Source organism: Diabrotica virgifera, chromosome 1, assembly GCF_917563875.1.
Source record: "Diabrotica virgifera virgifera chromosome 1, PGI_DIABVI_V3a".
In the NCBI taxonomy this organism is placed as follows: domain Eukaryota; kingdom Metazoa; phylum Arthropoda; class Insecta; order Coleoptera; family Chrysomelidae; genus Diabrotica; species Diabrotica virgifera.
This window is the reverse complement of record NC_065443.1, coordinates 68,627,596-68,640,247: the sequence shown is the minus strand read 5'-3', so window position 1 is coordinate 68,640,247 and position 12,652 is coordinate 68,627,596. Positions and strand designations below refer to the sequence as shown.

The 12,652-nt window shown below is 32.5% G+C and overlaps 1 protein-coding gene across 1 annotated transcript; it reads right to left on the bottom strand.

The window, feature by feature from the left end:
• Positions 1 to 11,283: 11,283 nt before the first annotated feature.
• On the bottom strand, positions 11,284 to 12,532 carry LOC126892734 (zinc finger protein 234-like). Its single transcript, XM_050662390.1, has one exon. The coding sequence runs from the start codon at positions 12,530 to 12,532 to the stop codon at positions 11,285 to 11,287; it is 1,248 nt and encodes a 415-aa protein (XP_050518347.1). The 3' UTR covers position 11,284.
• Positions 12,533 to 12,652: the final 120 nt, after the last annotated feature.

The following is a 12,652-nucleotide window of genomic DNA, read 5'->3' as shown; positions in this document are numbered from 1 at the left end:
CAATGACAATCGATGAAAAGCCCTAAGGGCTTTTCATTCACAGTCATTTGTTTCGAGCTTCTGTCATGTGTCACATAATATTAATATATCTACGTCATACGTTATTGGGTGCGTTCACCAGACCAGTGCGCTATGTCAGCTCTTTGAAACTGTTTAAGATTTTTCGGGTGAACGTCATGTCAATTTAGGCTAAACTTCAACGTGTTGACGAAGCGGTCGCCATTTTATTGAACGTAGTATTTGCATCGCTTCAATCTTGAACGTGTTTAAGAAATATATTGTAATGGCGCGCTGATTTGAAAATATTTACTTTTACAATGGTTTTAATTATAAAGTAATTGAAACTTAGGAGATACATAATTGTATACGCTCACGAAATTGTAAATCTGTGTATTGAGGAACAATATTTTCAACATAATTCATATTTCTCGTGACAATTATTATTTATTTATGGTGGGAATACTTCATCATCATCCAATGGTTCTGCCAAGTCCAGCAGCACTAAAAATTATTTCTTGTTCATGTCATTATCAAACAACAATAAAGGTAGTATTATATTATCCATTTTTGAATTAAATTTGTGTAAGACACGTCCAAGTTATCGTTGAACGATAGCACGATATAAAAATAAACAAAAACAATGAATCTCGTTTTAGGTTAAGTTCATAATTCATAAAACATGCGAGAACACAAAACAAAACCAACTATGAAAGTGTCAAACGGAAAAATACCATTCACCAGACTGAACGTAGTTTTTAAAGCGCTGAAACACAGCTGTTCAGTTGAAAATTAAACCGATTATTTCTGGTGAACGCAGCCATTGGTATATAACAATAATAGGGAGTTTTTGTGCACACAAATACGTAAACGTAACCCATCTTTTTGACATATACGCTTGCGCATTAATGGTTGAACTCCCGTATCTCGATGCGTATTACCTAAAGTAGCGCTCTGATACGTACGTGAGAACGCATCCCTATCGAGACGAAAGTCACCGAATGCACACGAGGATCTTGCCCGATTGGCGATTACCTACCAATGGCTACCAAATGAACATTTCATCAGCGTACTACCCGTTTATAAATATTTAAGGTTATATTGGTTATTGGTTTAGTCTAATTGAGTAAAATTATTCTGTGTTTGTAATTGGAAATTGGAACTTCATAATAGATTTAAAATTTTATTGTTTTCAAGTTGTCTATTAATAAAGCAAAACAAACAAATCTTGTATTAATTTAAGAAATACTGTGATCACCACAATTAATAACTTGATAAATAAATGACCTAATTTCTGTAAAATTTTCAAATAAATATGAACAAACTATTTACATTATACTGGAATTCTGATGTAGGTACAATAATTTACAACTAAAAAGTAGGTATAAACAAAAATAAAAAAATTTTAACCTAAGGAAAAATAATATTTTTATACTTAAATAGAAGCAATAAAAACCATACAATTTCATCATTCATTTATCTTTTTTTACATTTGTATATTAATTGTATATTGTGTGAACATTGTTTTATTTTTTTAATGTCAACGGAATTTAAAAATTACTTTACGATTTGCTTTACGTTACGTTAAGGCAGTCACAAAAACTACCTATTTTAACGTTCATCCTCTACGACACGTTAGTGGCTTTACGTATACGGAGATGCGTACGTTACGTAGCAACAAAAACTCCCTAATAATGATACAAACCAGAGACGTATGACGTAGATATATTAATATTATGTGACACCTGACAGAAGCTCGAAACAAATGTCAATCGATGAAAAGCCCTATTGAGTTGTCTAACTTGTTTGTACTTTATTTAAAATTAAAATTTTTCATTATTATCCACAATGAACACTCAGGATGTGACGTCACTAACTGTTATTTTCAGTTTGCTCAAACCAGTTTGATCAAATTATTTGATGGTGGGACGCGGCCTTGACCTATTTTGCTTCAACAAGTCAAAAAAGTAGCAGACAAGGTCAGACAAAAAAAATTCACAAAAGTAGCATACCGTTGGTCGTAGGTAGCGCAATTTAAATTGTGCTCACTATCATGACGACTGTTCCGTAATACGTTCCGCAAATAGCGCTACATTAAGAGAACTAATTCGAAACAGTTGCGGAACCGCTCCGTCACTTTTTCGTCTCCTGAATGGTGAATGCGACAAATGACATGGTAAAGGGAGATATACAGACCACCGCGTATCACCATGATAGAATAAACTCATGGTACAATCACCGAACACCTGCTCGGTGGTTATACCTATTGTACACAGCGGACTTACCAACAAACTTTCAAACCACGACAGCTACATATGCAGATGACACAGCAGTGATGTCATTATATCAGGACTTATGGACAGCTTCTCAACTTCTGCAAACCAGCCTCAACAAAATGCAAACTTGGCTAAAAGCGGTGGAGTTTTTAAACAAATGAAACAAAGTGGGTTCATATTGCCTTAAAAAACCGTAAAGGCCGCGTCTCACCATCAATAATTTGATCAAACAGTTTGAGCAAACTCCGGAAGTACGTCAAAGTGACGTCACAATTGCAGTTTTTTTGAAATTCTAAAAATCTGTTCTCTCTAAAGGTCACTGCCCGCCTGTATACATCAACAACCACCAACTAAAACAGCAGGCAACAGTCAAATACCTTGGAATGCACCAAGACCAAAAATAAAACTGGTGAACACGCACCTTTTTACGAAGCGCAAACAAAGTGGTCTCAAATTACACAACCTATACCTACTGGCTGATTGGTCACAAATCATCACTTTCAATGACAAATAAAGTACTTCTCTACAAAGCCATTTTGAAGCCAATATGGAGTTACGGGATCCAACTTTGGGGTACTGCATCAAACTGCAATATCGAAATCTTGGAGAGGTTTCAGCCGAAGGTTCTTCGAATAATCACAAATGCCCCATGGGTGCCCATGGTATGTTGCAAATAATATTATTAGAAACGACCTACAAATTCCAACAGTAAACGAAGAAATTACTAACTTCGCACAGAAATACGAAGACAGACTGACCAGGGACCCGGACCGTACCGCCACAGCATAGAAAACGCAACAGCAGTGACACACTAGTAGGCGGGAAAAGTTCGCGCACTATTACGGCGCAGATAGTCGGCCATTTTGTGCGTAGTACCAGACAATGTAGAAAATCGACAGTGTTGCCGATTTGTACTAATTATCAGATTTACTTAACTTTTATGACATTCTGATAATATTAAATATTTTTTAACATAATTTTATACGTATGCCTGTAAGAATTATGTCAATAATTGGGACATAACACAAAATATTGACGATGAATGGCGATTGTATTGTTAATCTTTTGCATAAATTCCAGAAATTATTCAAAAAGAATCTCTCACGAGTAATAAAGTTGGTGACATCGGCAACACTGATAAACTAACACATCACATACCACTGAGATGTACTACGCGAAAAACGGCGACCCTGTACTTTTCAACTTCAAAGGCGGCATCAGGGAGTGTCCTTGCTGGTTTCGTTTATTATGCTGTGGAACCGAAACCGATATTTTTTAGTGGACCAGAACCAGGCGCGGATCTAGAAATTAATAATAGGGGGCAGACTTACCTAAAATAAATATTATATTTTCCAGATTTAGCCATACGACTCACACTTATTCTAACTCTACAGTGAATCGAAGAAATCGGCAGCACTGGGATTTTGTCTTCTTAAAATCCATTGTCTATAGTCCAACGACGCTTATCTTCTTCTCATAATAGGTTTGTTCTAGCATCAGTTTCAAACGGTTTGAAACCATCAGCGAATAGTGGACCAGCGCGAGTAGAGGGGATAGCACTGGCGACTGTATTATGTTCCCTCACTGACCAACTGTTTGCTGACTAGTTAATATATCCGTCAATTCCTGTATAATCAGTGGTTATAAGCTGTTCGATATATTTTTAATAGCTTACTAGTTAGCTTTACGATCCATAAGTACACTACTCTTTGTTTTTGTGAATCGAAACTGAACTGACTCGCCTCCAAATTCAAAAATTGCCAAATACGTATAACCATCTCTCGCCCTCACTTACTAGTCTCGGCCTAGTAACAGTTTGCTGTCTCGCCACTGTACTCGTTACGTGTAATCAAGCCATTAAAGGCCGCGTCCCACCATCAAATAATTTGATCAAACTTGACAGTTAGTGACACAAAGTGACAGTTAGTGACGTCACATCCTGAGTGTTCATTGTGGATAATAATGAAAATTTTTAATTTTAAATAAAGTACAAACAAGTTAGACAACTCAATACAAAAAATTTGATCAAACTAGACTGATAGTGAGAGCACAGATTTTTAGAATTTCAAAAAAACTGCAATTGTGACGTCACTTTGACGTACTTCCGGAGTTTGCTCAAACTGTTTGATCAAATTATTTGATGGTGAGACGCGGCCTTAAGGCTTTTCACCAGTGTCAGCCACCTTTACTTTACAAGCCATGAAGTGAAAAAGGCAACGTTGCAATTAATGACGTCGGTAGTCTGACTCTCGGACTACAGCTTTCGAAACCACAATTTTAAGGTACAAATTCTGGTAAAATTTATAGTATTTTTTGGGACGAACAGGAAAATATATTAATTAGAAGTTTGTACAAAATAAAGTTAAAAGTAATCCCTTGTAAGTATGTAACGTTTATTATACAAAAAAAAAAACTAATGACAACAATACATGTAAAATACTTTATTTTAAATAAATAATTATTTTAAATTATATACAAAAATATCGCTAGAAATAACTATAAAAACAATTGCTCGCAATGTTTGATGTGCATTCATTATTTTTCTTTTTATACTTTTTTGAAGATTCATTACCTACTTTAATAGCTGCTATTTTTGTTTTTTGTATAATTATTTAAAACAATATTACACATAATTTTTATAACAGCAGAATAAACTTTGAAGGCATTTTCCCCACATTCACACTCAAATTCAAAATTTAAGTAAAATCCTTCATGTTGTAAACTTTTCATTGCCTACCAAAGATAATAATAACTTCAGGTGATAATTATTGTGTTGCAAAAATAATTTTTCAAGATTGGGATTATTAATAATAAATTCAAATGATGAACAAAGATGATAATAAATCAATTTACTGAATCCGTTGCTAAGCACAAACCATCCCTTTGCAAATAATCATAGTAATCTGTTCCAGTTGTCTCTCCTTTACTGTAAAAAAAAACAAGCTGTTTGAAATGTTCACAATAGCTTTTATTTTTATGTATTTGATGAGCCGCATATCCTCATATCCACAAATATATAACTGGGTTGGTTCATTCAGTTTATACACTTCTAAATATTTAGATTTAAAAACTTGATGAAAATCACCAAGAATTTCTTCAATCCACACCAATAAATATATTATATTGAACTAGAATAATCTTAATAACATACCTTTTAATGTTCTCTATAATTTGTAGCACGAAACATTGTAAAATGTTTCAGTTTCTCTGTGAATATGGTTTACCAACAAATGAGGACTGACAGACTTAACCGGTCTGCATATTTACAAATGCTCCTATACTACGGCACCAGAGTGCCGAAATCGGTTAGCCTTTGAAATACACTATTACGCTACAAACCCTCATTGATTTAGGCACCTATTAAATTATAAGACATCTATTAAATTATGGTGCCTAAGTTTTTATTGCAATTAATATTATTGTGAGTATTGTGTATTTCAATTTATTGTATTCAAATAGAAATTTCGAAATTGCAATAAGCATACTTAAGAATGTTTTTTGACCCTAAGCCGAGAAACGGATAAAACAAAAATTAAAAAAAAAGCAAATGAATAAAAAACAAATAAATATTTTTTATTTTTATTTATTTATAAGTACAGATATAATTACCCTTATACAGTGCGTCCATAAAGTAACGCATAAATTAATTATTAACTAAATAAACAACATTATTAGAAATTAACAAAACAGGTCGATTTTTGATTTTAATTTATGATTTTTTGGCATATATATCATACTAGTGACGTCATTCGTCTGGAAGTGATGACGTAATCGATGATTTTTTCAATAAGAATAGGGATCGTGTGATAGCTCATTTGAAAGGCAATTCAACTCTCTATTCAGTAATATAAACATTAATATAATTATTTATACTATACAGGGTATTCAAAAACAATTTTTTAATTAAATTTATTGACACAAAAAGAAGACTGCGTAGTTTATTTAATTTAAACTACATTTTACTGCTGTCCGAAATCAGCAATAAAATGTTTACTTAAAATACAACATTACTTTTTGCTTAATTTTAATGTTTAAGCTGACACCCACCTGCCTCTTGACATTTTGAACATTTAATTTAAGCGAAAGACAATGTTTATTTGCCAAATAAAAAAAAATATTTGTTTTATGACAGCAGTAAAATGTATTTTTAATTAAATAAATTACGCACATTCGTCTTTTTGTGTAAATTAATTTAATAAAAAAAATAGAACACCCTGTATAAAAAATTATGTTAGTGTTTATATTATTGAATAGAGAATTGAATTGCCTTTCAAATTAGCTAGCACACGACCCCTATTCTCCTTTAAAAAATCATCGATTACGCCAGCACGTCCAGACGGATGACGTCACTAGTATAATATATATGCCAAATATCATAATTACATTAAAAAATCGACCTGTTTCGGTAATTTCTAATAATGCTGTTTATTTAGTTAATAATGAATTTATGCGATACTTTATGGACGCACTAAATACGAGTAATTACACTTGCGATCATAAAAAGCGGGTCACTTGATGAGTTATTCAAGTTAGGTGTCTCGAATTTTCTAAACCTGTTGTCCGATTTGGGTGATTTTTTAGTATGTTATAGCCTTATTCTTTAGCAATATCGTTATAATAATATTGTTGCTAGACCTGTAAATTGTCATTGTATACCGGGTGTAACAATCATAATGTGTTTATTCCTAAAAGTTCGGAACACCCTGTGGAATGTTTTAGCATAGATAAAATATTGAAATTAAAACTCAATTGTAGCCTTAGGCTCTCTTAACATTTTCTTTTTTGATTTATTTGTTTATATTGGATAATAAAAAAGTTAAGCATGTTAATAACTAGCCATGTTCTTCATCAATACAGGGTGTTTCTATAAGTGCGACAAACTTTAAGGGGTAATTCTGTATGAAAAAATAATGACACTTTGCTTTATAAACATATGTCCGCAAATGCTTCGTTTCCGAGATACGGGATGTTGAAATTTTTCTTACAAACTGACGATTTATTTATTGCTCTAATACCAATAGAGATATGCAAATGAAAATTGGTAGGTTTTAAGAGGCAGTTATTGTGGATTTGTTGACATACAATTAATAATTCTATATTCACCATTGGCGTGCATACGGGTACAAACATTTTAGATACATCCCGTATGCACGCCAATGGTGAATATAAAATTCTTAATTGTATGTCAAAAAATGCACCCGAACTACCTCTTAACACCTACCAAATTTCATTTGCATATCTTAACCGGTTTTAGAGCAATAAATAAATCGTCAGTTTGTAAGAAAAAATTTAACATCCCGTATCTCGAAAGCCAAGAATTTGCGTTCATACGTTTATAAAGCAAGCGGTCATTATTTTTTTCATGCAGAATTGCCCCTTAAAGTTTGTCGCACTTATTTAGAAACACCCTGTATTGATTAAGAACATGGTTAGTTATTAAGGTGCCTAACTTTTTTATGATTCAACCTAAACAAATTAATCAAAAAAGAAAATGTTAAGAAACCCTAAGGCTAAAATCAAGTTTTAATTTCAATATTTTATCTATGCTAAAACATTCCATGGGGTATTTCGAACTTTGAGTAATAAACACAGTATGATTTTTACACCCGGTATACAATGACAATTTATCTGTCTAGCAACAATATTATTATGACGATATTGTTAAAGAATAATGCTATAACATACTAAAAAAATCACTTAAATCGGACAACAGGTTTAGATAATTCGAGACATCTTACTTGAATAACTCATCGAGTGACCCGCTTTTTATGATCGCAAGTGTATATCTGTACCTATAAATAAATAAAAATAAAAAATATTTATTTCTTTTTTATTCAATGGTTTTTTTTTATAATTCTTGTTTTATTTGTTTCTCGGGTTAGGGTCAAAAAAACACATTCTTAAATTAATACGCTAGGTTTATTGCAGTTTAGACATTTCCATTAAAAAAATAAAACTAAAGCAACAAAATGTACCTATGTATCTATAAAAATAATATTGTAGTAGTTGTTAATAATTATGAAATAAGAAATTTATGACCATGAATCTGCAATCAATCACAAACAATTCTGGCTAATTGGCTCTGCCTAAGACATTTTTCAGAAAAGAAAAGACACTTCTATTCCTATTTTTCAAGCAGTAAATTGAAATATAAATATACAATACTTACAATAATATTAATTGCAATAAAAACTTAGACACCAAAATTTAATAGAAGTATTATAATTAGTGTCGAAATCAATGAGGGGTTGTAGCGTAATAGTGTATTTCAAAGGCTAACCAATTTCGGCACTCTGGTGCCGTAGTATAGGAGCATTTGTAAATATGCAACCGGTCTACCACTAGATGTTGCCAAGTTTCAACTTCATGGCTTGTTAAGTAAAGGTGACTGTGCCAGTGTGTATCCTTAAATGCTTTTTCAAATAGGCACCTTGACTAAATTGCTTAGAACAAACTTCACACTCGTAAGGCTTTTCTTCAGTGTGTATCGTGAATGGCTTTTTAAATGTCCATCTTGACTAAATTGCTTGGAACAAATTTTGCACTTATAAGGCTTTTCTCCAGTGTGCGTCCTTAAATGAATTTTCAAATTTCCCTCTAGACTAAATTGCTTAGAACATATTTTACACTCATAAGGCTTTTCTCCAGTGTGTACAATTAAATGCGTTTTTAAATTTCTAACGTGTTTAAATTGCTTAGAACAAATTTCACACTCGTAAGGCTTTTCTTCATTGTGTATCCTTAAATGCTTTTTCAAATAGTCATCTTGACTAAATTGCTTGGAACAAATTTCACACTTATAAGGCTTTTCTTCAGTGTGTATCCTTAAATGGCTTTTTAAATGTCCATCTTGACTAAATTGCTTGGAACAAATTTGGCACTCATAAGGCTTTTCTCCAGTGTCCGTCCTTAAATGAATTTTCAAATTTCCCTCTAGACTAAATTGCTTAGAACATATTTTACACTTATAAGGCTTTTCTACAGTGTGTAGCATTAAATGCGTTTTTAAACTTCTAACGTGTTTAAATAGCTTAGAACAAATTTCACATTTATAAGGCCTTTCTCCAGTGTGTAGCCTTAAATGCGTTTTTAAATTTCCGTGTTTAAATTGCTTGAAACAAATTTCACACTGGTAAGGCTTTTCTTCAGTGTGCGTCCTTAAATGACTTTTCAAATGTCCCTGTAGACTAAATTGCATAGAACAAATTTCACACTTATAAGGCTTTTCTCCAGTGTGTAGCCTTAAATGCGTTTTTAAAATTCCAACGTGTTTAAAATGTTTAGAACAAATTTCACACTCGTAAGGCTTTTCTTCAGTGTGCGTCCTTAAATGAATTTTCAAATTCCCCTGTTGACTAAATTGCTTAAAACAAATTTCACACTTATAAGGTTTTTCTCCAGTGTGTATACCTCAACGCATTTTCAAAGTTGTATTATGATTGAATTGTTCAGAACAAATTTTGGACGTGTAAGGCTTTTCTCTCGTGTGTAGCCTTAAATGGCTTTTCAAATTCACCTCTTGACTAAATTGCTTAAAAAAAATGACACACTTATAAGGCTTTTCTTCAGTCTGTATATTTAAATGCGTTTTCAAATTTCCATTTTGACTAAATTGTTTAGAACAACTTTAGCATTTGTAAGGCTTTTTTCCATCGTGTATCCTTAAATGCGTTTTTAAATGTGAAGTTTGACTAAATTGTTTAGAACAAATTTGGCACTTATAAGGTTTTTCTCTAATGTGTATTCTCAAATGACTTTTTAAACTACCTGCTTCACTAAATTGCTTAGAGCAAATTTCGCATAAGGCTTTTTACTAGTGTGTATCCTTAAATGCCTTTTCAAATGGCCATTTTCACTAAATTGCTTAGAACAAATTTCGCATCTGTAAGGCTTTTCACCAGTGTGTATCCTTAATTGCGTTTTTAAATGTCCATCTTGACTAAATTGCTTGGAGCAAATTTCGCACTTATAAGGCTTTTCTCCAGTGTGCGTCCTTAAATGAATTTTTAAATTTCCCTCTAGACTAAATTGCTTAGAACATATTTTAAACTTATAAGGCTTTTCTCCAGTGTGTAGCATTAAATGGGTTTTTAAATTTTTAAGGTGTTTAAATTACTTAGAACAAATTTCACACTCGTAAGGCTTTTCTTCAGTGTGTATCCTTAAATGCTTTTTCAAATAGTCATCTTGACTAAATTGCTTAAAACAAATTTCACACTTATAAGGCTTTTCTTCAGTGTATATCCTTAAATGGCTTTTTAAATGGCCATCTTGACTAAATTGCTTGGAACAAATTTCGCACTTATAAGGCTTTTCTCCAGTGTGCGTCCTTAAATGAATTTTCAAATTTCCCTCTAGACTAAATTGCTTAGAACATATTTTACACTTATAAGGCTTTTCTCCAGTGTGTAGCATTAAATGAGTTTTTAAACTTCTAACGTGTTTAAACTGCTTAGAACAAATTTCACACTGGTAAGGCTTTTCTTCAGTGTGCGTCCTTAAATGGTTTTTCAAATTCCCCTCTTGGCTAAATTGCTTGAAGCAAATTTCACACTTATAAAGCTTTTCTCCAGTGGGTAGCCTTAAATGCGTTTTTAAATTTAAGTGTTTAAATTGCTTGAAACAAATTTCACACTGGTAAGGCTTTTCTCCAGTGTGTATCCTTAAATGCATTTTCAAAGTTGTATTATGATTGAATTGTTCAGTACAAATTTTGCACGTGTAAGGCTTTTCTCTCGTGTGTAGCCTTAAATGGCTTTTCAAATTCACCTCTTGACTAAATTGCTTAAAACAAATTTCACACTTATAAGACTTTTCTTCAGTGTGTATATTTAAATGCGTTTTCAAATTTCCATTTTGACTAAATTGTTTAGAACAAATTTAGCATTTGTAAGGCTTTTTTCCATCGTGTATCCTTAAATGCGTTTTTAAATGTGAAGTTTGACTAAATTGTTTAGAACAAATTTGGCACTTATAAGGTTTTTCTCCAATGTGTATTCGCAAATGACTTTTTAAACTTCCTGCTTCACTAAATTGCTTAGGACAAATTTCGGATAAGGCTTTTCACTAGTGTGTATCCTTAAATGCCTTTTCAAATGGCCATTTTCACTAAATTGCTTAGAACAAATTTCGCATCTGTAAGGCTTTTCACCAGTGTGTATCCTTAAATGCGTTTTTAAATGTCCATCTTGACTAAATTGCTTGGAGCAAATTTCGCACTTATAAGGCTTTTCTCCAGTGTGCGTCCTTAAATGAATTTTCAAATTTCCCTCTATGCTAAATTGCTTAGAACATATTTTACACTTATAAGGCTTTTCTCCAGTGTGTATCATTAAATGGGTTTTTAAATTTCTAAGGTGTTTAAATTGCTTAGAACAAATTTCACACTCGTAAGGCTTTTCTTCAGTGTGTATCCTTAAATGCTTTTTCAAATAGTCATCCTGACTAAATTGCTTAGAACAAATTTCACACTTATAAGGCTTTTCTTCAGTGTGTATCCTTAAATGGCTTTTTAAATGGCCATCTTGACTAAATTGCTTGAAACAAATTTCGCACTTATAAGGCTTTTCTCCAGTGTGCGTCCTTAAATGAATTTTCAAATTTCCCTCTAGACTAAATTGCTTAGAACATATTTTACACTTATAAGGCTTTTCTCCAGTGTGTAGCATTAAATGAGTTTTTATACTTCTAACGTTTTTAAATTGCTTAGAACAAATTTCACACTGGTAAGGCTTTTCTTCAGTGTGCGTCCTTAAATGGGTTTTCAAATTCCCCTCTTGCCTAAATTGCTTGAAGCAAATTTCACACTTATAAGGCTTTTCTCCAGTGTGTAGTCTTAAATGCGTTTTTAAATTTAAGTGTTTAAATTGCTTGAAACAAATTTCACACTGGTAAGGCTTTTCTTCAGTGTGCGTCCTTAAATGACTTTTAAAATGTCCCTGTAGACTAAATTGCTTAGAACAAATTTCACACCTATAAGGCTTTTCTCCAGTGTGTAGCCTTAAATGCGTTTTTAAAATTCCAACGTTTTTAAAATGCTTAGAACAAATTCCACAGTCGTAAGGCTTTTCTTCAGTGTGCGTCCTTAAATGAATTTTCAAACTCCCCTGTTGACTAAATTGCTTGAAACAAATTTCACACTTATAAGGCTTTTCTCCAGTGGGTAGCCTTAAATGCGTTTTTAAATTTAAGTGTTTAAATTGCTTGAAACAAATTTCACACTGGTAAGGCTTTTCTCCAGTGTGTATCCTTAAATGCATTTTCAAAGTTGTATTATGATTGAATTGTTCAGTACAAATTTTGCACGTGTAAGGCTTTTCTCTCGTGTGTAGCCTTAAATGGCTTTTCAAATTCACCTCTTGACTAAATTGCTTAAAACA

Excerpts from the sequence above, each read along its gene's own strand:
- LOC126892734 (XM_050662390.1), bottom strand. The coding sequence starts at position 12,532 with ATGCATTTAAGGATACACACTGGAGAAAAGCCTTACCAGTGTGAAATT.